General features: G+C 39.1%; 2 protein-coding genes across 3 annotated transcripts; both read left to right on the top strand.

Annotated features, from left to right (window-relative positions):
* Positions 1-60: 60 nt before the first annotated feature.
* On the top strand, positions 61-13,111 carry LOC306982364 (natural resistance-associated macrophage protein 2-like). Of its 2 annotated transcripts, XM_079582278.1 has the most exons (17): positions 61-197; positions 3,871-3,949; positions 5,971-6,113; positions 6,203-6,322; positions 6,531-6,650; positions 6,791-6,897; positions 6,970-7,040; positions 7,194-7,261; positions 8,369-8,524; positions 8,616-8,774; positions 8,840-8,923; positions 8,996-9,115; positions 10,509-10,658; positions 10,748-10,821; positions 10,913-11,066; positions 11,158-11,211; positions 12,797-13,111. In XM_079582278.1, exons 2-17 carry the CDS (start codon positions 3,916-3,918, stop codon positions 12,869-12,871), a joined length of 1,689 nt encoding a protein of 562 aa, XP_079438404.1. In that variant the 5' UTR covers positions 61-197; positions 3,871-3,915; the 3' UTR covers positions 12,872-13,111. The 2 variants fall into 2 exon arrangements, with proteins under 2 accessions (XP_079438404.1, XP_079438405.1); XM_079582279.1 differs by lacking the exons at positions 61-197; positions 3,871-3,949 and adding an exon at positions 4,236-4,297.
* A 2,499-nt stretch (positions 13,112-15,610) lies between these two features.
* On the top strand, positions 15,611-19,411 carry cnpy2 (canopy FGF signaling regulator 2). The gene is made up of 5 exons (XM_079582370.1): positions 15,611-15,919; positions 15,997-16,112; positions 17,151-17,348; positions 17,585-17,681; positions 18,795-19,411. The coding sequence occupies exons 1-5, from the start codon at positions 15,820-15,822 to the stop codon at positions 18,836-18,838; spliced, it is 555 nt and encodes a 184-aa protein (XP_079438496.1). The 5' UTR covers positions 15,611-15,819; the 3' UTR covers positions 18,839-19,411.
* Positions 19,412-26,280: the final 6,869 nt, after the last annotated feature.

The following is a 26,280-nucleotide window of genomic DNA, read 5'->3' as shown; positions in this document are numbered from 1 at the left end:
AAAAACATAAATAAAATACAAGTACGTTGGTTCGGTGTACGCATGCGCACGAGCAGTGGACGCCATGGCTGACATGGGGAGATCAGAGTTTGCCACAGCTTGAGTTATCAAACTTAAATTTTACACATGTCGCAGCTTTGGATTAACTGTAAACTTCAAACAAAGGTCTTATTTGTTCACCGATAACGGATACTCAGGTAAGGATTGTTGTACATGCACTATTATTCGTTGTATGCTGTCTGATCTTGGTATCCAGGTTAGCTAGCCGGTTGTCACACACATGAATGAATAGGGCACTTGACATTTTGCTATTGACATCATTAATTTTCTTCGTTAGCTCGATATTTGTGTCTACTCATGATGTTAACGTGAATAATGGTAGAAACATACACAATGTCTTCAACTCAAGTTTACTGAAGCTGCTTATAAGCCATATGGATAAAATAGGCATAGCATGTCTTTTGATGAGGACTTGAACAACACACAAAAATAAACATGATTTGACATAAAATAAAGATTAAGCCTGTTCTACGCTTTTTTTCTTCAATTGTGTATTTTAGTGATACAAATGTGAAGTTCCACTATAACACAAATTTATTGTACTCCTAATTTAAGCTCGTTCCAGCTATGCAATGACAACAAAGTAATGTGTAGCCTAAAAATCAACGTGAAAATTGTTGTCAATTTCCGCATTAAGGAGTTCCTAGTTAGCTCGTCACTAGTGAAGCATGGTGATGTGTCAAATAACTGATATAAAGATCAAGTGAGATTAGACAGATTGTTTTTTTTTTTTATTGGAGTACATTTTTTTTCTGTTTTCGTTTTAGTCATTCTTACAGAGGCAAACATTTTACCCTTTCATACTGTGCTTGTGAAATTAACTATTTTTTTTTTTGTAGTTGTGTGTGCTACAACATGCCAGCACAGCATTTAGAAGAGAACACATTTCAATCCAATTACAAAAATTGATATAATGATCCTAAAATACAAAATATACATTTACTAAGAAAATATTTTGAAGATAAAAACATGTACTGTAAAGTGGCTGTTCAGATCCATTTTATTACAAATACTGTGCCCTCTCTTTCTACACAAGTCCGTGCATTCGTTACTGAGCTGTGGGTGGTGTTGGTAGATGGAGAGATTGTAAAAGCTGGTATTCGTAGATTACATTTGTTCGTTGTAACACGTTGCTCTTCTTATTTTGCGTTGTCAGCCGTCTCGGAGTTACAACACTTTGAAACCTGTGCATTAAATGTGACCTGCTTTGATCCCTGTAATTCCTCTGTTGTCTCTATCTAAGTACAGGATGTCCATAAAGTTTTTATCAACATGCCAAGTGTCTTTAAAGCCTTTACTTTACCTGAGTGAAAGTACAGGCAGTTCTACTTCTAACATGGGATTCAACATTAAACATTTAGGCACAGTGCACTTTGGATTTTTGTAAACATTCCATGCTTTTCCTCCAATAACATCAGGTGATGCTATTCATTACCACACTTGGCTCAAATTAACAGTACTTTTAAATTAATTAAGTGTAAAAACTGACCATGTTGAGTGAGGTTCAACAAGAACCAACAAAGTCTCGAAAGAAATCTGAGCAAAATGTGTAATTATATCCTTATTCCCTGGATTTATCATGTTTCCCCAAACACAACATTGCTAAACAGTAATAGATCTTATAAGTGCAAGGTTTGGATGTCTTGCTTATAATAAACACGTTTCTTGCCTCTCTTCGTCTGTGGGAACTTAAAGCTGAAGGAACACAATGTGATCATGTGACCTGAAAGAATCCCGGGACTCAGTGGGAGAAAGTTTGTGGGTAGCACTGCACTGCATACTGTAGAAAAATGTGACTTGTTCTCAGTTTGGTTTTATCTTTGTGGTGTACCTTAGAATAAGGGGACATGAAACCACTGATGCAGACAACATTTTCTGTGGGCGCCCAAAGCTGGGTACCCCAGGCAAAAAGAACACAATGTTTTGGTCATGTGATCTGAAAGAATCTCTGGACTCTGGGGAAAGAATAATGTGTTCTCGTACCAAAAGAACAAGGAAGTAAAAAGGGGGCAACATTGATGCAATCTCAATTTTTCTTTGTTATTAGAGACTTCAAAAGATTATAAGTAATATAGGAGCCCAGAGGAATTTCAGAGGAATATGCATTCTAAATAATACAAAATAAATGCTTGGATTTTTTTGTTTAAAACCAGACTTTTTCATCTTCAATGTGTTCACGTTTCAGCTAGAGCCGACCGATATGAGTTTTTCTAAGGCTGATGCCGATATTTTGGGATGTTAATTGCCCAATGCCGATTTTTCCTAATGTCTGGTCTATAATCCTGTAAAAAAACAAATACTTGGCCGCTCCAGCACTGGCCGATTTCATTTTATTACTTGATCCAAGCATAGTTTCTGTCCCAGCTTTGATTAGTTGTCGTTAGCATTAGCATATTGTTACCAGACGCAGCATTTTGCGCGGCAATCAAAAATACAATAGTGGAGCTTAAAACTAACTCAGTGATTGAATTCTCCAGATTCAATTTTCATTGCGATGTTTCTCACCTCCCCTGAGGCCTAGGGAGTTGTTGGAGGACTTGTTTTAAATGCAAAATACAGGAAGTCTATCATTTTCGGTCCCGGAAATATCGTCTTTTTCCGGCACTAGATCGGCCAATAGCCGATATTGTAAAATCCCCAAATATCGGCCCAATATATTGGCCGGCCTCTAGTTTCTTGGTCTGTGTTTATATAGAGCATGGTGGGCAAATGAATGCAGGCAAATGTCATCAGTGTCAAAATGCAGAGTTATATTAGTGTTAACTTAAGTTACACTTTATTAATTCCCATAAGGAAATTCATTGTATTGCATTTTACCCATCCTCAATGACGCTGGGGCAACCTGATCAGAATCACCAATTGTGCATGTTTTTAGTGGTAGGGGAAGCTGTGAAGCACAAGCTGCCATACAGTCCTGATGATGCATTCAAATGGACATCTCATTCATCTTTATCAGCAGCAGAATCGATAAAGTATGCAACAAAGTAAACATTTTTAGACAAAACTGCAACTTTCATGTAAGTCTGTGTTCAATTTAGAACAAAATTTACAGTATTCAACCCCTGAACGCCTCATACTCCTCCTGATGAGGCCACGGTGCCGGCTCCTCTGTAAACAGAAAAATGAGCTGGCAGCTCCCTGTAGATTTTGACTTATTAAACAAACGGACTTTTCATGAGGATTTCAGCTGCATCAGAACAGCTCGGTCAGATGTTTCATTGCAAACTTCTGTCATAATGCTAAACTCTGTGTTGCTGCTTCAAACATTTCCACTTATTTTGCGATCCCTGCACGTGCTTGTGTTTACATGGTGCAAGTGAGGGGTGTGTTGTGGGTGCACTGGGGGGCAGGGGGGGTGTGCAGCCCGTCTCTGCTTTTGTGGGACAAAGTAAGCGTGCTGTTTCGAGGGTGCCCCATCTAGTGATGCAAGGTGGGACTGGAATATTAATCTAATTTTAACATCACTAAATTAGAAAAGAATTGTGTAAGAAATGGTTTTTCAACTAAAATAAATCAGGACCAAAACAAGGCTAAAATTTAACTACATTTGGAAAATCATAAGTTAAAAAAACGGCCTTTCTGACAAAGAGTTTTTTTCAAATTAAGTATTTCCTTATTTGTTTCGGGGCATTCAGAAATTGCATTTTTCGTGGTTGAAATAGTCATGACTATGTTCATGTTTTTCTGATCTTGCAAAATCACAGTAACAGGATAAAACATTACTAGTCTACGACGCCACAGCTACTTTCTTTGACTGGAGGATTTAAAAACAAGGCTTTTGCTCATACTTGTCTATTTCATTTGCTTTAGGTGTCCTGTCATTGACCAGTCAAGTTTCCGAGGGTCCTCGCTGCAATGAAGGCTGAACAAGAAGACGAGATTGTTGAAGGTAAGCGGCGCAATTTGGCAATTTTTATCAGTGCATTCCAAAATACAGTATTTTTTATTTTACTGTTCCGCTATTTTAACCGTTGAATTGTGGGAATCTTAAGTGCACTTTCTACTTGATATTTAGCCACTATTCGAAGAAATAAGGAAGTGAATTTGAGTAGTCTTTGCCCCAAATGATTCACAGTTCCTAATTTTGAGCCGGGAAGGTCACTTCCTGATGTAAATTTGCTCGTAGTCACTTGTTGCAATGCAGTGACCTATAAGACATGAGTGGAAAAGGCAGAGTCATTAGGCGGCAGAGGTTAGACAGAGGAGATGGACGAACCCCACGAACGATCCAGACTCAGTGAGTAGAAAAGAAAAGGCGCTAATCGTTCCCAGTTATAGTGTTGACCCAAATGTATTTATTGCCACTGTACAGAAATTTAAAATGCAAAAAAAAAAAAAAACACTCTAATGGATATTTTTGTTTGTTTTTGCTGTAGGAGAAGTTGTTCCTTTTGGAATTGCTGTGTTCAAAACAGACCGGCAGGGCATTAGTGAAACACAGGGCAATAAGTGTCACCTGTGCTGCCAACACGAGAAATATGACGCTAAAAGTTAAATTGTGAAAGAGCTCGTCATAAGATGATTCATGGTTTTTGTCTATGCTCAAATGCAGAAATTTGTCCCACTCGTTCCTGTTGGTCTGTCTCACCATGCTCTGGTGATGGTTAGTTACCTCTTAGGGTGTTTACATGTATAGCTTATATTATTTTATTACATTATTTTAAAATTATTTATCCGCTTATCATTTATAAAATGAGGCGTGTGGGTCAGTGCTGTGCATAGATGGCCATGGCTTTGTTACATGTAACTTTACACCGAGTTCGTGATGAACGAGAGTTTATACTGGCACACCCTGAAGCAGGAGTTCTTCTGACGATGTTTTCTCTCTCCTGCTGCACCTCTCGTCTCTCCCAGCAAAGTTTACAACAGTCTCTCTGTGTGTCCCAGACCAGTGATGTGTCTGTGTTCACAGAAGCCTCACATAGTGCTCTCTGCTGTGAGGCAGGAATGCTAATCTCTCTGCCACCTTGTAGAAAAGAAAAGTGAATTAAAGCAGTGAGTGAGTGAGTTAGCACTTGTGAAATGGCTGTTTGGGAGCCCATGTGTACATGTTTATTTTTGCGTTATGCAAAATAGGGGTGGGGACCTCTGGGAACCTCACGATTCCATACGCCACACAACGATAACCTTATCGTGGCTCAGGATAACGATAGCCAATACTCCGATAATCCATACATTACAGAAAAATAACCTATGATGATACATTACGTTTTTCTAAGGCTATGTCTGTGAAAGACGCTATACAAACAATCAAATAATAAGAAGAAATAAGAAATAAGAAACATGCGATTTTTAGCCTTGAGTGAATAAATTATCCCTGACTTACATGCTGTAATATTGTCATTCTGGGTCTGTAGATCTTTACATGAACCAGAAACCACAGTCAAAAGGAATAAATCAACCCCAAATGAATCTTATTTATATAGAAATAAATATTAAATGTATATTTGTGTGCCAGTGTTTGAAGTGCTTCAAATTGTAGTGCTGCCCTCTACTGATCTGACTGAATTCTTGATCATTATTGGCCTCTATTGGCTGTGAAAGCAGTCACTGGAGCACTGCTACCTCATATCCATGACGTTGGTCAATATGCATGACATCATCAAAAGTATCAATATCAGAATAAAAAAATTGCGATATCTGATCTCGCTGCATCAATGTATAGTCACACCCCTAATGCAAATCTCTCCAAGACACATTCTCCTTTCTCCCTCTGTAGGAAGTCAGTTCCTCTTTGCCCTTGTTATGAAGGTTTTCTGGCATAAAAACTGACAAATCATCATGTGTGTAGTTCAATGTGACTCCTGCTGAAAACATAGGTTATAGCTATATAGGTCATAGCTAAATAGAAAAATAAAGTATCTCTTAAAAAAAAAAGACTCTTTGTTGACTCTTCTTGGTGTTTTTTAGAGGCCCCAGGAGCTCCGGAGAATGGGGCGATCCAGACGCACCAGTACAGCTCTGTCTCTCCTCCCTCCACTCCGTCCGAGCAGGACCTCGGCTTCTCCACGTACTTTGAGGAGAAAGTACACATTCCTGAAGATGCCAACCAGGTTCAACCCTTTTACCCTTGAAACATTAAAAAACACATTTATACATCTATAATAGTGCCTGTATGAGTGCAAATGTTTGCTCTCTGCAGATGTTCAGCTTCCGAAAGCTGTGGGCATTCACTGGACCCGGGTTCTTGATGAGCATCGCGTATTTGGATCCTGGCAACATTGAGTCTGACCTTCAGTCTGGAGCCAAAGCGGGTTTCAAGGTATTATTTTTGCCCTACATCTTTGATGCACTTGATTTCTTACTGTGATTACATAAACTTTATTATCTGTATCATTATGAATCTGAATCTGATCCACATGATTGTTTTTAAGCCTCAATTATGCCTGACCTGTCCACTTTAAGGTTTAAGGTTCGTTATTGCACACGCTTTATTTACATTAACAAGCATAACTCCCTCTGCCCGTCAGCTCCTGTGGGTGCTCCTCCTGGCCACCATCATCGGTCTCCTCCTGCAGAGGTTAGCAGCTCGTCTCGGGGTCGTCACGGGAATGCACTTAGCCGAAGTCTGCAACCGCCAATATCCCACCGTGAGCATCTCTCTTCTTTGTCTCTAGTTAAGACTGACGTTTTCGGGGGTTGTCTTTGCTAAATATTTTGTTTTCCTGAATGTTAGCTCTGTGAATTTTAACATACATTTTGAAATATAACATAAAATATGCATTTGTAGGTTCCCCGCGTCATTCTGTGGTTGATGGTGGAGTTGGCGATCATCGGCTCAGACATGCAGGAGGTGATCGGATGTGCCATAGCCCTCAACCTTCTCTCTGTGGGCAGGTAATGCAAGAGATTATGAGATTTCACCAGAACTTTTGTGTACTATAATTTATGTTTTACAATTTGCCTCAGGATCCCGCTGTGGGGAGGTGTCCTTATAACAATCACAGATACATTTGTCTTCCTCTTTTTGGACAAATATGGTGAGTCTTTCCATTCCACTCCGTCATACCCACATTTTTCTTCTCCTAAAGCCTGTGTTTGCATCTGGTTATAGTTGACTGTTGGCGAATTCACAAGGCGAATGCTCTGTAAAATGTTAAATCTTTCATGCAAATCTCCCCCTCTCTTTGCAGGTCTGAGAAAACTTGAAGCTTTCTTTGGATTTCTCATCACTGTAATGGCCATAAGTTTTGGTTATGAAGTGAGTACGTCTGGTACTTGGAACAATTTTGATTGTGGGGCGATTTAGGTGGTTGAGTCACTTCTAGAGACTGGTTTTGTGGATTTGCCCAGGCCAGGGGCATGCCAACTTTTTTTTTTGGTCATTGGGATTCAAGCTAAATTTGAAGAATTAAGAATTAAACACGTACACTAGGAATTAACCCTCGATTTGTTTGCGTAGGTTCTCCATCATAGTCTCTTTATATCGTCGACTCGAGGGATGGAGTTGAGAACGCTTTGCTTCTGTTTTCATTAGTGTCCTCTTGCTTTTGTAGTCAAGTTAGAGGTCTGTTTAAACTCTGCCCACTCCTGAGGGGAAGGGATGAAACTGTGATAAAAAACAGTGTTGTTTTCGTCAACAAACATGAATGTCCGAATAGCTCCACGGTCTTGCGCTACTGACTGGTCCTACTTTTGAACAGATAAGGTTCAGTGTTGTTTTTGGCCAGGGAGCGATTATCTTTTTATGCAGGATGGGGAAGCAGATTGGCTAGCTAGTCGAGCTAAACTAATGTGCTAAACTAGCCCTAAACCTAAACCCTAACCCTAATCGTATGGATAGTGATGTCTACTAAAGGCGCCCTATTGAGATTAATTGAATTCAGAGATTGAATTCAGAGCCCTGACTTCCCCTGCCATCCCGAACACTGAACCACACCTACCTCTTGTTTACATTTAAACAGCTTCACATGTAAATATACTTTTCTTCCGAGTGGAGACAAGACTTGCAGTTGTTTGCATTAAAAAAGTCTTGCCGCTCCCTGACCTGAGAAGCCCAACCTCATAAATTGGTCATGAAAAAATTACAAGTCGCCACAAATTAAAGGTCGGACCGCTTTAGCTTAGAGTACAGCACACATTTACTGTAGCCTTGTTTCAATAAGCTTCTGCAATGACAAAAGATCCAGCGTTGCATTCATTTTTCACCAAGATCTTGTATTGATGATGGGAGAGTGACCATTGCGCAAAGCGTTCTCTTGCACATCCCAAAGATTCTCAATGGGGTTAGGATCTGCAGAGAAAATTGGGCCACCTTTAGCCTCCTCTATTATCTTCTATCTCACCCTGTGCCCTGTCTGTGTGTCAGTATGTGTTAGTGAAGCCAAACCAAGTGGACCTCCTGAAGGGCATGTTTGTCCCGTACTGCGCGGGCTGCGGGCCGGTGCAGCTGGAGCAGGCCGTGGGCATCGTGGGAGCCGTGATCATGCCTCACAACATTTACCTCCATTCAGCGCTTGTCAAGGTCAGGAAGTATATCGAAACCTTTGCACCAACTGTCATGCATCCTTTACATCCAACACCATGGATAAGATTTTTTTTTTCCTGTGTTCCAGTCCAGAGACGTGGACCGCAAAAACAAGAAGGACGTCAAAGAAGCCAATAAGTATTTCTTCATCGAGTCCACTATCGCACTGTTCATCTCCTTCCTCATCAACGTGTTCGTGGTGGCCGTGTTCGCTCAGGCTTTTTATGGCCAGACCAACGAAGATGTGGTGGGTACAAGGGAATTTTGTTTCTGTCAAAATGCTGGACTAATGCAGTGTATTTGTTGCTACAGATTAAGAAGTGCAATGAGACTGGAATCCCCCACGCAGACCTCTTCCCTCCCAACGGCACTCTGGAGGTGGACATCTACAAAGGGGTGTGTGTGCCTGAGGTTTTGTAACATCGGAGTAACATGAAATGTGCTAATGAACCTGTGTATGTCCCTCAGGGAGTGGTACTGGGCTGTTACTTTGGTCAGGCTGCGCTTTATATCTGGGCCATTGGGATCCTCGCTGCGGGACAGAGCTCCACCATGACGGGAACATACTCTGGACAGTTCGTTATGGAGGTAAAAACACACGAATACTGTCCTATCCAGTAAACAACTTGTGACATGGGGCCCAGTGTCTTAAATGGTTAGGACTAAGGTCAGTTCAATCTCACCTCTGACCAGAAGAGCGGGAACCTCTGTCATTGTTTTGTGGCATTTCAACTTGGTGTTTGCTAGCTTGCCCGAAGCGAGTTTGCAAAATAAAGGTATCATACATGATTTCATATATCACAACATCACAGTCGTGATTTTGCCAACAGAAAGCATTAGCCGCAGTTAGCATAACATTAGTCACGTTAGCATAACACTAGTCACGTAGGCATAACATTGTCACGTTAGCATTACGTTTGTCACGTTAGCATAACATTAGTCAAGTTAGCATAACATTGTCACTTTAGCATAACTTTAGACACATTGGCATAACATTAGTCAAGTTAGCATAACATTAGTCACGTAGGCATAGCATTGTCACGTTAGCATAACACTAGTCACGTAGGCATAACATTGTCATGTTAGCATTACCTTTGTCACATTAGCATAATATTAGTCAAGTTAGCATAACATTGTCACTTTAGCATAACTTTAGTCACGTTAGCATGCCATTAGTCATGTAGGCATAACATTAGTCACGTAGGCATAACATTAGTGACGTTAGCTTAACATTAGTCATGTTAGCATGCTATTAGTCACGTAGGTATAACATTGTCAAGTTAGCATTACCTTTGTCACAATAGCATAACGTTAGTCAAGTTAGCATAACATTGTCACTTTAGCATAACATTGTCACGTTAGCATAACATTGTCACTTTAGCATAACATTGTCACGTTAGCATAACGTTAGACACATTAGCATAACATTAGTCACGTTAGCATGCCATTAGTCATGTAGGCATAGCATTGTCACGTAGGTATAACATTGTCACGTTTGCATAACATTAGTGACGTTAGCTTAACATTAGTCATGTTAGCATAAATTTAGTCGCGTTAGCATAACATTAGTCGCGTTAGCATAACATTAGTCACGTTAGCATAACTTTAGTCACGTTAGCTTACCATGATAGTCCTCTTTTAGCTTCTTCTTCCCTCTTGTTTCCTAGTTGTATTCTCTTCTACATTAGCCCGCTCACTACTCACTAGGGCTACTTCTAATAGAAACACTAAGCACAGTGCAGGGTGGAGGGTTGGAATGTGCTACTAACATTCTTGTGTCTTTGAGCAAGGCACTTCACCAACCATGACTTTGCGCAGATTTACAGAAAAAACAAACGCAAAGTAAAATCAAGCGTGCAGCCACTGAGGAGCCATTATCTACCAGTGCTGTCATTTTCAGCAGCTGTAACCGACTTGGAAGTGTCCAGAAGTACAAGGTTATGATTATGTTTTGTTCAATACTTCAATACTTCTCTCCCAGGGTTTCCTGAACCTGCGGTGGTCGCGTTTCGCCCGCGTGCTGCTCACCCGCTCCATCGCCATCTTCCCAACTCTCCTCGTGGCCATTTTCCAGGACGTTCAGCATTTGACAGGAATGAACGACTTCCTCAATGTCCTCCAGAGCATGCAGGTGGGGCACATTCGCCAACCACAAGCAACAATCCTCTGTCTAATGTCCCCGTTATATGATAAGACCCTTGAAATCGCTGTCTTCCGCAGCTCCCATTTGCGCTGATCCCGATTCTGACCTTCACCAGTGCCACGGCCATCATGAACGACTTCGCAAATGGATAGTAAGGAAGTCTGCGTTTTAGGAACTTTTCCCAAACACAAATATTCTGTTTTAGCTGATAAACTCAACCATCTTCTGCCTTTGTTTTCCAGCGGGTGGAAGATTATGGGATGCGTCGTCACCCTCATCGTTTGTGCCATAAACATGTATTTCGTCGTGGTGTACGTCACGTCTTTGAACAGTGTCGTCCTCTACGTCATGTCGGCACTGCTCTCCGTGGCCTATCTCTGCTTCGTGGGATACCTGGTGAGTTCTTCGACTTGTAGAGAAGGCAATAAGATAATTTTATACCTACATTTTGTTCTATCTTGGTCATTTGTCCATGATCTGTCCTCAGGTTTGGCACTCTCTGGTCTCTCTGGGCGTCTCGTGTCTGGACTTCAGGAGCCGGGTAAGACACTCAGCGCTCACAGAGGAACAGGCTGATGATGACTCCTAACTCTGTGCTAAATGGCTCAGCTCTTCCACAAACTATTGCCTCTGGAGAATGATACTTTCTTCTGTTTTATTTGTTTAAATTGGTTTTGGTTCATTATGAGCTTTGAAATGTGTTTTATGGCATCACTCCACCAGCATTTTGAATGACCTTGAAAGATCCTGTAAAAACCCAGGTGATTAAGAAGACAGCAACTATTGCCAAAACATAATAGCGACCCAAGGTACTCTGATTTAGAATAATTGACATTAAAATGCATGTGACCATGCTGTTGTTTTGAAGGGTAGACCTGTCAATCACATATTTATTTCAAGTAACTTTATTTTTAAAGGTGTTTTTGACCCATTCAGTAAATTGTTTGAGCTGGGACTCAAACCCACAATGCTGAGGGCAGAGAAGTCCAGTCCCATTAACCCCCTCAAATAACGTGATGAGGATCTTGTTTAAATGTGATACCAGCTTGAATAATCAAAAGTGCCACTGACAGGTCTTCACTTCAGACCCATTTATTCTCAAACTTTATTTGGACTTGGCCACTGCAGTAAAACCAACGTAAGGGCTGGCCCTGATATCTGTGATGCTTAAACCACTTTGTTTCCTTCAACAGTTATTTAATATAATCTTCAACTTTTTTTTTGCAGTTTTTCTTTATTCTTACATATTTCAGTTTAATGTTGCAATATAATTGTTCCTATCAATGTGTTAAAGTAACAAACAATGGTATTTCGGATGATGTATATGGACATGCATAGTTTTATAATGCTTTTGTTTTCTAAAACTGACTTTTATGCGTCATTTAAAAATACATTTTTACGCACAAATGAACTGTTATACCTCAGTGATTCAGGTCAGGTTTGACAACTAAGTCTGAGAAAATCATAGTGAACAACAGTAACATGTAGCTCATCTCAGACATTGTTGAAGCTCTTTATAAAACAGGTACAAGATTTACCTCTTAATCCATGTGAACGTACGGATCCAAACTCAATGTGAATACATGATTATAACACTTTTCTGCTGTTACTGTTAAATGTAGAACCAATTTTGTGTAAAATAAAACTTAACTATAAACAAAGACATTTGTTGCGTTTTCTGTCTGGTTAATTGGACAGTGTTTGACCCACATGTAAGTTATATTTCTTTATTAATAATTAATCATATTAATCATATTGCCTGATTACATTTTTATTTCAAATAAAGCCTCATAATAATCCAGACTGGAAGGTGGGTCCTGTACTAGTTTAACGTTTGACTCAAGGTGAGCAACATAAAACACTGAAAATGTAAAATTAAGATAAATAATCTTTGTAACATAAAATCAGCCTTCTTTATGCTTTTTCACTTCATTGATTGTAAGCTCCACTCTGTATTGTGTGTTTGCTTCATGTAAACTCACTGCTTCACAATAATAACACTGTCAACATCTGTCTTGAATATTCTGTCTGTCAAGCATTTTCCCGTGTGAATGGTGTCAAGAATGAGTTTATTTTTAAGACCTACGCATGACAATAAGGTATCGTTTTTTTTGCTTCTATTCCAGATGCCGGCGTCTTTGGCTCGTCGCAGAGACATTTACCTGCTCAACGACATGGAGACAGATGTCGCGGACGGGTAACTTCAGTCAGTGGGACCTTAGAAGAGTGTAAGGGCTGAATACACTACTTTAACCGCATCACGAAGCTACTTGTACTGCAGCTACAGCTGCTACTGTCAATATTCAACAAGCAACAGGCAGCTGGAAGAGTAAACACACCGGGACTGTGTTTAAGGCGTATTTTAGAGCTGAGAAGAACAACAGTATAACTTGCGCTTGAACAAAACCAAGATCAATAAAAACATGTGCAGCGTAGCCAAACTTAAACCATCTTGAAACTAATTATTGATTCATGGGCATTTTGGGCGACCTATTTATGTACAAAGTAGAGCTAGGACATTAATCACAATGAATTAATAAAAACTAACCATGGTAATATTTTGATGAACCACACAATATGCTGTCTCCTCATGGCATTATATCATAAAAGCTGCTAAACATATGTGATACTTTAATAGTTTAACTGCTCATGTTTCTGTTTTGTCTCACATTTTAATCAGAATGTGCCTAAAATGATCAACCTAACTGCACAAAGATGTTTAGCCGCACCACAAACAATGGACAATCAACGACCATTTCTGTTAAACTGAAAGTGTGCATGGAGAACGATGGTCAGATTAAAATTTCAAAGCTGCCATGAGGATGCTCTCTGGTTAGAGAGTGAAATGATGGCGAGTGTCAAATCCTGTAAGTCCAGTTGTTTTGTTTTTACTTTACGAGATTGAATTAAGCACATGGATGACTGAATATTTACAGGATAATGTAATGTCCAGCATGACTGAGGCATGAATGCCCACATTAGGTCTTTCACACACAATCTCAGCCTTAGACTCTAAGGTCTATTTAAAAAAAACAACTCTGTGATAACTTTCACAGTTAAGTGCCTTGTTCCCCCCATTCAAAGCCTTTCAAGTTTTACTAACATGCATTCAAAGTATATTGAGTTATACAAACCATAGGTACATATATTTATTAGTAGAATTATGTTTATAAATGTAATTGTTGCTTTTGTTGACAAAAATAGACAAGTAGAATTTCAAGTGTTTTTTTTTTTATTATTATTTTTATCAGAACAAACTTTTGAAATGGAAAACCAAACGTGCCTGTTTTGTTTATGTTCTTAGAATTTCACACAGTTAGATTTAGAACACACTTCAATTCTGGTTAAAAAGATTATATAATTTGCTTTAATTATTGAAAATCTTTTTACCAGTCTTCCTTGTGGGTGCCGAGCATCACCATGGCGTGGCTATTTCCCTAGTCTCATTCCTTGTGATAAATTATATTTTTGCTGCTCTAAAATACTAAGCTTTAAAACACTGAGCACTTATTTTGTAAAACAAGCTTTTATTTTGAAATCTCATCTGTATGAACGAAGTTACTGTGGGTTGGGTAACTATTATGGGAAACTGCTGTCCTGAGATGTACAAGTTTTTCTATTCTAAATTATATGAAAGCACATGTATTTAATCGTATTTGATATTTTATTGTTGAACTAAAATGATCTGACTAATGTACAGTATGTAGAAAAGTTATTGTACTGTGGGAAAATGTCGTGCTTGTGTTTTGGACATTTGTAACTTTTGACCAGAAACATTTGAATAAATAAGGAGAAAGTTGTTAAATAAAATATTTTTATTTATTTTACAAGTAAGTGCTGATTTGGTAAAAGGTTTTGTAAAGTCTGTAAAATCATGTAGCAATGTTGCACATGCTCTTTAGACTCAAAAATGAAAACTTCAAACAACATTACAAACTTTAGATGTAATGTTCTTTTCATTCAGAAACAAAACCCTCGATGTTTCATACATAACAGTTGAAATAATAACAATGCACACTTAATACTCATTTGGCCTTTGTTACATCTGTACATGTACATATTTATAGTGATTTTGATTGACATAACATTTACATAGGGTGAATATGGGTAAAGTGGGACAATGGGTAAAGTTTTTAATATCGGCTATATATATTTCTTTGCAAATCTTGAAAATATGTTTGTTCCTACTTCACCAATCAAAGGTGGCCTGAGTTCACAGATTAACATGTGTTTTTTGGGGCATGTCCTTCATATTATTCCTCACTCATTTATAAACAAAAGTAAATCTGATGAAGGCACTTTACAGTATTATTCTTCCATTGTCCTGTCACTGTTGTTTTCAGTTTATACCAAAGGTCCCGGTTAGTTATCCCACACTGGAACATGTCTGACAGGACAGGCTGCACATCAGACACAGGTGCATGATGGGCATATGTCTCACACAACAGTTAGAACAACCATTACAACCATTCTCTGTTATTATTATTCATAACCTCTTCACATATTCAAAAAAGTAGTTGCTACAATAATATTAATGATTTTGAATACAAAAAATACCATTTTAATAGTGTCCCACTTTACCAATTACAAGTGTCCCACTTTACCAATAGCACCTCGAAAAATTTATCATTGGACCAACCTGTGTTTGAGGTAAAATTATAACTTCTATGTTAAACATTTGACTTTTTTTCCTCCACTGATGTAAAATAGACATCTAAAGCTTTTTAAAAATATGTAACATTAAAGACGTTCGCATTTAATTCCAAACCAAAAATGAGGTGGAAACTGAATTTTCAAAAAGTGTCTCACTTTACCCATATTCACCTATTGAAAATGATGTAGAGGTGTTGTGTTCTCCTTCCATTCCACACGAGGGCGCTGATTAATCCGACTCACTTCCGCTTGGTCTTCCTCCTTACGTTGCTACGTCACCACATTTCATCAGCGTGGACGTCCAACAACATCGGCAAAGTGCAACACAAAACCCTAATTCAGAGCTTGTAAAGTTCAGTAATAAATTGTCAAATTAGCGGGATTGTCGTGACTCATATTTGTCAAATAGTTCGAGCGTTTGGAGAGAGTTTTGGACTTCGAAACTTGGTATTTTTGCTTTGAATTCTAGACTTGTCTTGCGCATTCAGGTGAAAAGATGAGAGAAGCGCTCTTGTTTTTGGCTCAATGCGCGCTTTTATGCCTTCTGATCAATGTCAACCAAGCAGCCAGGCAAGGGCAGGACACGAGATGCGGAGGTGAGCGCATTTTTAGTGTTTAAATCTGTTATGTGCGCAAAAATGCTAGACTTCTGATTCTTCTGCTGCCTTCTCAGCTTGCAGGGCGCTGGTGGATGAGATGGAGTGGGCGATCTCGCAGGTAGACCCTAAGAAGGTGGTCCAGACCGGGTCGTTCAGGATCAACCCAGACGGGAGCCAGTCCATCAAAGAGGTTAGAGAGGCTGTCAATGTCCCATTGTTCTTCAGTTTTCCTTTATAATAAATAGTTTTAACAGGGTTGCCCGTTACATCCATCTCTGGGAAATGGATGGAAAATGTTCTCGAAGAAAAAACAAAAGTTTATTCTTGAAAGATCTTTTCCCTTTGCTTTTCTGTTGGAAGTAAATCTCTCAGCTCTAGTTAACGCTGTTTGAACAGAAGCTTAGTTCAGCAATTGACCAAAACTAGGGCTCGATTATTGAAAAAATAATAATCACGATTATTTTTGTCATATTTGAAATCACGATTATTCAAACGATTATTTGTTGCCTTTAAAAAAAAGGATCTTTATTTTATTTATTTATTAATCAAAACACTATGATGATATTTTATGTTTTCTGGACAGTCATAAAAGTACAAATGATTTCAAGTACGCCGTGATTAAAGAGAGGTCCCTGTTTCACGCCTGCCCCCTGCTGGCCAACCCTCACACCTGCGCAAGCAAACTGAGCAGCGCGGCCTGATGACATCATCACACAGCGCCGTTTGTTTTTATGTCAGACAAAAGCATGAGCCGTGGCATGTGAAAAGCGAAGGGAAAATAATCCCAGCGGCCTGAAATATAACGCAAGTCTGCTTTGCAAAAAAAAAAAAAAAAGAAAGAAAATTGAAAAAATAAAAATAAAAGCAAATTTGAAAAAAAATATTGAAATTAATAATAATAATTTTGTAATCGCTTACTGTTTTAATCAAAATCATAATCGAATTTCGATTAATTGCACAGCCCTACCAAAACCACTGTAATTCCTGAAATTAGCCCTTCATCAAAATATTTTGATTCAGGTATAATATGGAGGTTATAGTCACTGCCACAAAATCTGATTAATTTAATATTGCCAGCCATAAAACGATGCCTTAAATTCCCTATGGTTTCTAAATCAATGGTTCTCAATCTTTTCACTCAACTAAACAAAACTCTATAGTATAATAATATATCAGAGTTACAATATATAAGAGTTTTGAATTCTCCTGTGTATGTTGTCCACTGCAGATCCCTCTCGCCCGCTCTGAAGGGAACCTCCTGGACCTCATGGAGGTTGTGTGCCAGCGGATGGAAGACTACGGGGAGGTGGTGGACGACTCCACTGAGAGAAAGACCTACGTCAGAGTCAAGTCCCGGAACGGAGAGAGTCTCGACCTGTCCGAGGCCAAACTGGACTCCAGAGTCACCTCCGGCCTGAAGTTTGCTGTGAGCCACATTTCTCATCAGTAAAGTCTTCAGTTTTAGTAGAGCCATTCGCTATCTCCATATTATCGTTATACACAATAGAATGTGATAAAATAGTTTGAAAGTATGGTTATAGTAGCAACAATAGATACTTCAAATTCCATTAACATGCTTTATACACGGGAGTACATGTTTTTTCCTCTTCCACACATGCTTCTCAAGTCTCTAACTGCAACATTTTGCTTCCTCTCCTTCAGTGTGAAACGATTGTGGAGCAACATGAAGATGAACTGATTGAGTTTTTCTCTCATGAATTGGAAAACGTGAAAGACCATCTCTGCAGCAAGAGAACAGGTGTGTTCTAGCATTTGCTTTAAAGGGAGTGTACGTTATATAAATAGCATGAGCACACAAGGCATCTCAATCTGGGCGTTGCCTTCGTAATTTCTGTATACAGGTCCTTCTCAAAAAATTAGCATATTGTGATAAAGTTCATTCTTTTCCATAATGTAATGATAAAAATTGAAAAACTTTCATGTATTTTAGATTCATTGCACACCAACTGAACTATTTCAGGTCTTTTATTATTTTAAAACTGATGATTTTGGCATACAGCTCATCAAAACCCCAAATTCCTATCTAAAAAAAAATAGCATATCATGAAAAAGTTCTCAAAACCAGCTATTAACCTAATCATCTGAATCAACTCATTAATTCGAAACACCTGCAAAAGATTCCTAAGGCTTTTAAAAACTCCCAGCCTGGTTCATTACTCAAAACCGCAATCATGGGTAAGACTGCCGACCTGACTGCTGTCCAGAAGGCCATCATTGACACCCTCAAGCCTAACCCCATAGAGAATCTGTGGGATATTGTGAAGAGAAAGTTGAGAGACCCAACACTCTGGATGAGCTTAAGGCCGCTATCGAAGCATCCTGGGCCTCCATAACACCTCAGCAGTGCCACAGGCTGATTGCCTCCATGCCACGCCGCATTGAAGCAGTTATTTCTGCAAAAGGATTCCCGACCAAGTATTGAGTGCATAACTGAACATAATTATTTGAAGGTTGACTTTTTTTGTATTAAAAACACTTTTCTTTTGGTCGGATGAAATATGCTAATTTTTTGAGATAGAAATTTTGGGTTTTCATGAGCTGTATGCCAAGATCATCAGTTTTAAAACAATAAAAGACCAGAAATATTTCAGTTGGTGTGCAATGAATCTAAAATATATGAAAGTTTAATTTTTATCATTACATTATGGAAAAGAATGAACTTTATCACAATATGCTAATTTTTTGAGAAGGACCTGTATGTGGACAAAGACATGCCCTGCTTCATTTGGAGGCTCAGAACCCAATGGAGGTGGCAAATTAGTTTCATAAATATTTGTAAGCAATTCCTACATAAGCTACCTTTTTAAAGTATGAATCTGATCGTGAAAATGTAATTGACTTGTGTTTACAGATCTATGTGACCATGCCCTGAACATACCCCATGACGAGCTTTGACGAACGCTGCTGTAACTTCTTTTCTGAGACGGAGACACCTGGTGCTGTAGTAGTTTTGGTTCCTTGTACTTTATTCATGTGGCTCTAAAAACTTAAATCAGACAAATTTACCAGCGCTAAATATCACAACATAGCAAAAAAAATAAAAAAAATAACTCTGAGTTCACCCACACAAGTGTAGATTGCTGATATTTATTTACTTTTCAATTTGCTTTCACTTTATTTATGTTCTATGGTGTGAGTTCTTTAGGTAAAAAGTTATTTCTTAGATGATAGAAATTAATATTCAAGACAAATAGATTTTTTGTCCCTATTGCCTATATTTAAGCGCAAATGATCTGTTAAGATGGGGAAAAAAATCACTGGTTTTCACAAGTTAAAGTATATAAACCTTGCTGTAGTAGTGTGTCAAAATGTATGCAGTATTTCCGCCATATTGTGCGCAGTATTGAATATCGACCCCATTCGAAGAAAATGTCAGGCATGTTTTCTTGCCACAAATGGTTGTCTGAAAGTGGTGAACTGAGCCTCCTAAGTGAAAATATTTCCTGAAATCTTTTTATATGAACTTTGTAAGTTTTCTTCAGTCGTTTTGTCTTTAAAATCTGAAATATATTTGTACAACATCTGCACCTGAGTTTGACTTTAAATTTGCAGAGAAAACATGATGTGTGAAAATTAGCTCATTTATTTATTCATAACATTAGGTACTTTGCTACACACTGAAAATATAGTTAGATGGGATACAATTCCACAACACATAATCACATGTAGTATTAACTCTGTGTTGTGATATTACTGAAACATTAGATACATTAAATACAACAAGCTTTCATTTAACTCACTGTCACTGCAAAAAGAAAAAAAGTATAGACAGTCATAGAAATGCTACAGTTACAGTAACTCGGGTTGGGCACTGCTCCCATGGGGTCGTAGGATCATTATGCGACATGTGTTTTCTTTGTTTGAATGAAAAACATGCTCACTGAGGGTTGAGAAACGGCACTGTTGTAATAGGTTGGAAAGCACTGGGTTAATGTTTGCCATGAGAAAGACCTTACAAAAGCAAAACAACAAAAAAACTCCAATCAGACGTGCATCTTTGGCCCCTACTCAAAATATACACTGCCTGACCAAAAGAAAGTGGCCACCTGGATCTCACTGTTCAAATGTTTGATTTCATTATTGCATAAAATTGGTTATGATCTGGGGATGCAGCAGTAAGTCATGTCTAGGTTCCACCAGTGTTCATATAGTCGACTAAAATATTTAGTCTTAATTTTAGTCAAGTGTCATGAGACTAAAACTATGACTAAAATGTCCAGATATTTTAGTCGACTAAAATAAGACTAAATAAAAATGAAAGGGAGAGACTAAAATCATCCAAACTTCTATTGACCGTCTGAAAAAGCCTCAGATCATGTAAAGTCACTGCCAAAGGATCAGCTCTGAGGTTTGTTCATGTGGAGCAGCTCCATGAAGCAGAGGAACAAGATTAAATATGATTATAATGAATATTATCAATCCAAAGTCGACTAAATTTGTCTTAAATTCAGTCGACTAAATTTACTTGCAATTTTAGTCGACTAAAACTAGACTAAAATTGAAGATAGTTTTTTTGACTAAAATCGAATTACATTTTCGTCAAAAGACTAAGACTAAAACTAAATTAAAATATGTTGTCAAAATTAACACTGGGTTCAACAACACAAGACTGACAGCTGACTACTTGAACTACCGGGTTATTCAATCAGTGGATTTCTTCTTCCCTGATGGCACCGGCATATTTCTTGACAGATCAATTCTACACATGGATTGGCCAAACACTCTAAACCCCATTGAGAGTCTTTGGGATGTGCCGGAGAGAAGGCGTTACACAGTCCATCAATACAAAATTTAGCTTTTTTCAGGCAGTGTGTTTTGCGGTGTTAATTTTGACAACATATTTTAATTTAGTTTTAGTCTTAGTCTTTTGACAAAAATGTAATTCGATTTTAGTCTAGTTTTAGTCAAAAAAAATATCTTCAATTTTAGTTTTAGTCGACTAAAATTGCAAGTAAATTTAGTCGACTGAATTATTATTCTAATCATATTTAATCTTGTTCCTCTGCTTCATGGAGCTGCTCCACATGAACAAAGCTCAGAGCTGATCCTTTGGCAGAGGATTTACATGATCTGAGGCTCTTTCAGACGGTCAATAGAAGTTTGGATGATTTTAGTCTCTCCTTTTCATTTTTGTTTAGTTTTATTTTAGTCGACTAAAATATCTGGACATTTTAGTCATAGTTTTAGTCTCATGAAAAACTTTTAATTTAGTTTTAGTCCAATTTTAGTCGTAAAGAATATCACTTTGACTAAAATTAAGACTAAATATTTTAGTCGATGAAATTAACACTGGTGTTTTGGCAATTTGGAAGATGATAGCCACTTGTGAGTGACTGAACAATGCAAATGTAGTAATATGTTACTAGTAGGATTTTTGACTTTTAAAAATTACTTCATTTGAAACTCATGGGTAGGATCAATAAGCAGCTTGATGAGAATTATGGGCTTTACATAATCTAAGATAATGCTTTTTTTAATGTGTATAATTTAAACATACAACTGATGCCTACAGTTAAACAACTACAACTTGATCTCGTCTGGCGTCTCTGCATCTTCATTTACTCTCATCTCCTCATTTTGACCTGTTTTGTTCACTGTTTCTCCATTTTGAGGCTCATTTTCACATTTTTCCTCATCGCTGCCCTGATTCTAAAAGCAGACTACCTTAGATTCAGTATTACTCATTACTCCCAGCTCATCATCCACAATCGTTCCATCTGACCCCTGACTGCTGTTACTACATTGAGAAAGCGTGTCATCTTGCATATTCAGACCTTCACAATATGGGTCTGTTTGCATCCCCTCTGTAATATCTATATAACCTTGATCAAATACATGTTCATAACCAACTACATTGTCTGCGAAACTCTCTCTATCCCAACTGTCCGTGACTTCTTCCTCTTCGTTCTCAGAGTCAGGCGCTGTGTGCTTCCTTATACGACTGACCGCGTCCCATAATGACTTGGGATATTTCTCCTCTTCACCGCAACTAGCATTTTCAAAATTGCTATCGCACGTAGAAGTCGGAGGAACAGACTTCAGTGAGGGATCCATTGAGGAAGATGACCTGTCCAAGATGGCGGTGCTGTTGTTTGTAATTGGCTTAGGGTCACAAACTAAACCAATCTCACTAATGTCTTTATTTGTAGATTGACAGATTCTTGCATCTGGGTTGCTTTTCCAATTATCTTTAATCAACTCTTCTTCAGTCGTGCTACTTTTGCATGTAGCGTCTTCCAATTCACAGGGTTGCAAGTCGAAATCTTGAACTTTGAAATCTGACGCATCTATGAAGCCTATTTCCTCCAAAATCTGCCCCTTTAAATCTGTATCTTTCTGGATTTTGGGTTCTTTTCCCCGTTCATCATCTCCTACCGAAAAGGCTTCAGGTTCCTCTTTTACACAGGTTGCACCCGCTATTTCTTGCGCCTGAACGCTCTCGTCATCTTCTACTTTTTCATCATCGTGCAGCTTATCCAATGTATGAGCTTTTTCTGAAATGACTTCCAGTGTTTTGCTGGTTTTTGTACACATTTCATCCTCTTCTTGATCATCTTCCGTATTATTTTGTAGCCTGAACTCTTCGCACATTTCTGAATAAGTGTTTGGACTGTCTGGCTCTGACACGTCTATGGAAGGAGCCTGATCTTCTGCACCTTTCTCGTTCACACTGCCTGCATCTTCTTTGTCGTGCCTTTGCTCAACATCCTCTGATGGTGCTTCTACTTGTGTATCTCTCACAGGTTGCGGTTTGTCGTCCTGATTTTCATGTACATCTACACTTGGTAACTTTTTCTCAATGTTGCCTTCATCATAAAGTCCCTCTTCTTTTACAAGAGCCTTTTCATGGCAACCAAATTGGAAATGCTCCTTCAAGTCGTCAGTCAAGTCTAGCTGAGTTTCTTGCTCTTGATCTTTAAAATCTGATGTTGCCAAAATGTCTGCCTGCGCTTGCTCCATTGCTGCTAATTGTTCTTTGCTACAGGTTGTATCTTTAATCGCATTACTTTCTCCTCCTTTCGTATCATGTACCTCAATGACTTTTTCTGCTATTTCTTGAATCTCAAAATCACTGGTGGCAGCATCCATATCTTTAATGTCTTCTTTCGCGCAACAAACATCAGCTTTTGGTTCACACTCAGGCTCGACTGCGTTATCCATTTCATCGTGAGCTTTCAGTGTTTTCTCACTGTCTGATAATATTTCTAGAGCTGGCATGGCCTCTACTTGACCACTGTCCGATTGCTGCAAGGTTTCAATTGCACTGACTTGTACCATTTCCTCCCTGTCTTTTTCACCATCATTGCTGCGAGAAACCTCATCTCTTTGACTAGGCTCAAGTTCTAGGTTAGACGATTCACCCAGTTTAATATTTACAAGTTTCTCGACCATGTTTTGTTGCTCAAGATCTCCTTCAATGACTTTGTCCGTAGCTTCTTGGTCTTGATTTTTGTCATTAGAATCATCTGACAAAATTCCATTGTTTGCCCCAATCAAACTAGATTGCATGGTGTTGTTCTCATAGACTTCTAAGACTTGGGGATCTGCGTCGACCTCAACTCGTCCCACGCCATTTTGCAAACTGTCATGCAGTGGACTTTGATATTGGGTTGGTAATACCTCATTGTCTCTTTCTTCTGCGGTCAATGCCAAATTATCTGAGGCATCAGTGCACTGATCGATCTCTAATGGCTCCTCACATTGCCCACTTGTAGTTTCTTCACCGTTTGATTCTTGTTCTAGATTATCTGCCATTTTGGACATTTTTACCTTACAGTCTTCTTCCAAACCGTTGCCATTTTCCTTGATGTTTTCTGTTGAAACACCAGCTTCACCAATGAGCTCATCTTTGCAAATACTCACTACTTCTGGTTGCACATGTTCAGTTTTACTTTTTGTGAACACATTTTGCAGCTCCCCCTGATTTATATCTCTCTCGAAGTCATTTGTACTGTCATTTTTCTTCGGGAATATATCAGCACCCAAATCAAAAGCTTCTTCTCCTTGCGGTTGTATCATTGTAGAATCACGCAGCCCACATATCCTTTGTGCCCGTTCTTCCAAACTTTCCGAAACGTTGTTAGAATTCCCTGGTGAGGCATTTTCACTTTGTGCTTTCTCGTCAACAGCATTACCCTTTGCTTCTTGTTCTGGCAGTGTGTTGAAGTCTCCTGCAAGCCCAGCATCCAGCGGATTTGTTGGATTATCACGATTCCTCTGTGCAGACTGATTGTCTGCGCTTACATAATGAACCTGCTCCTTCTTTGGGCCTTGTAGAACTTCCATCTTCACTACAACACATGTGGTGTCAACCATCAGCTCAGCATCATCTTTAGCTTCTTGCACACTGTCTTTGTCGACTTTCTGGCTTGACTTTGTGCCGTTTTCGTCATCTTGCACGTTGCTATCCGAGGTGTCTTTTAAACAAGCTTCGAATGCATTATCTGACTCGGTATAGCTTGTATTGCTCGGTCTTCGCCATAAAGGGAATTTAATTTGAAGCTTTTCATATGCAGAAACCTTTTTCTCCACATTTTTCTCCACCATTTTGGACAGTGACTCCTGGCAAATCGGTATCGCTTGCAGTTTCGAGTAGGGGCTTCTCGCGTGTTTCGACGGGGTTTGTACTTTGAAATCGACTTCGTCTGCGAGCTTCAACGGCTGACTGACGTCGCCACTTTTTGCTTGCGCGGCATCGCTTTGCTTTTGCGACACTGGCGGACTTTCGCGCTCTGTGTCGGCAATTCGTGACACGAGGCAAAATATCGTCATCCCACCGGCTTTTTTGTTCAACCTGAACTTCCTACCCTCAATGACCTTCGCTGCCTCATTGCTTGACCTCCCTTGCACGAGTTGCCTATTCACTTGCAAAGTTTCGAGCTCTCCAGTCGCAACTTTGGACGGCCACTTTTCAGACACCTCTCGCTGTAGCTTATTTTGATTTTCAAATTTGTGCAGCGCGGAAACACTTCTGAATTGGACATTGTAGGAAGGAGGGGCATTGTAATTTGGCGGGTGACTGTACAATGTTGGTGGGCAACCAAGCCTGTCCTTAACATCGAAACTAGGGCTGGTAGGCGTAGTTTGACAATAGTTTGGAGCTTGTTGCCTTCTCGCTCTATCCCACTGTGTTGAATCCTGCATACATTGCATTTGCATGTCTCTTTTTTCTATATTATCTTGCCTTGCGCCCCTCAGCTCTGCCTCTATTCGCCGCCGCCTCGGTAGTGAGTGGCTGTAGCGCAGTGCCCAAGCTTCCAACTCCCTAAAATTGCTCTCATTCTTTCTGGAAAGGTCCCGTTTGCAGTGAGCGGGATTGTAGGACCACCCCTCTCGTTGCATTCCTCTTTCTTGTTGCAGCTGATAAGTGGCCCAGTCTCGTGCTTCTTGTCTCTGTTGCTCTCCCACGTCGCTGTAATGTCGCTGAATTGGATGCCCGAAGCTAAACGGGAAGTTCTGAGAAGAAGTCATACTGGTAGATTCTTGGTTCGTCCAGTTTGGGACGTCCCGTGAAGGCCAGTATCCGGAATGAATGGTTTTGTGTTGCTGATCTCCATAGTAGATTGGAAATGGAGGCGCTGGTTGTCTGTCAAGATAGCTGTAAGCAAAAAGATAATAATTTCAGAGGCAATATAGAATTCAGTGGCAATTTAATTACTTGCACTATTATGAATACAAGCATTTAATCAGTAAATTAGAAGCAACGCCAGTTTGGTATTAGACAAGCAACCGAATTTCACAAGACTTATTAGAAAAGAGTCCTGTGTGCAAATGGAATTGAGAGGATTTATTTGAGGGACTTGACGTGGATTGGTCTGATTGCTTCACAAACTGGAGAACTACTGGGATTTGCTAATCATTTCTAGGGTTTATACAGAGAATGGAAAGTATCCAGTTAACGGCACTTCTGTGGGGACTTGAGCTTGCATTAGAACAGGTGCACTTAATTCATTTTTAATAGACTTTTACCCTACTTTTGTGTACAGCTTCTTGAAGGAACAGTGTTGAACTTGTTGTACTCAGTCAAATGCCCTTGGTGTTCTGCCCAGTAATCCATCTTCAACTCTGTAAAGTACAATTAGATAATGAAGAAAGTGATAAATAGAGAATTTTACTTGTTGAATAGCTAAGCATTAGTTCATAACTTTTGGGTGGGGTTCAAAAAGTAGGTTGAAGCTGAAAGAAACCTGGGGGAAAAATGTGGTTTTACTATTGAAAACAAATAGTATGTAAACCACCAACTAACTTCAAAAACTAACCTCTTTGGTTAAAATATTAAACAGAACTTTACTTTATGTCAGAGAAAAGGTGATTACATCTTTATGTCCAACTGCAAT

Source organism: Gobius niger (genome assembly GCF_951799975.1).
Source record: "Gobius niger genome assembly, chromosome: 24".
NCBI classification, from domain to species: domain Eukaryota; kingdom Metazoa; phylum Chordata; class Actinopteri; order Gobiiformes; family Gobiidae; genus Gobius; species Gobius niger.
This window is presented reverse-complemented; position numbering and strand designations above follow the sequence as displayed.

Bases quoted from the DNA above. Each gene is read 5' to 3' on its own strand.
- LOC306982364 (XM_079582278.1), top strand. From the start codon at position 3,916: ATGAAGGCTGAACAAGAAGACGAGATTGTTGAAG. The intron at 6,651-6,790 runs GTGAGCATCTCT...ATGCATTTGTAG, and splicing joins GCAACCGCCAATATCCCACC to GTTCCCCGCGTCATTCTGTG. The intron at 6,898-6,969 runs GTAATGCAAGAG...AATTTGCCTCAG, and splicing joins AACCTTCTCTCTGTGGGCAG to GATCCCGCTGTGGGGAGGTG.
- cnpy2 (XM_079582370.1), top strand. From the start codon at position 15,820: ATGAGAGAAGCGCTCTTGTTTTTGGCTCAATGCGCGCTTTTATGCCTT. The intron at 15,920-15,996 runs GTGAGCGCATTT...CTGCCTTCTCAG, and splicing joins GCAGGACACGAGATGCGGAG to CTTGCAGGGCGCTGGTGGAT. The intron at 17,349-17,584 runs GTGAGCCACATT...CCTCTCCTTCAG, and splicing joins CCTCCGGCCTGAAGTTTGCT to TGTGAAACGATTGTGGAGCA.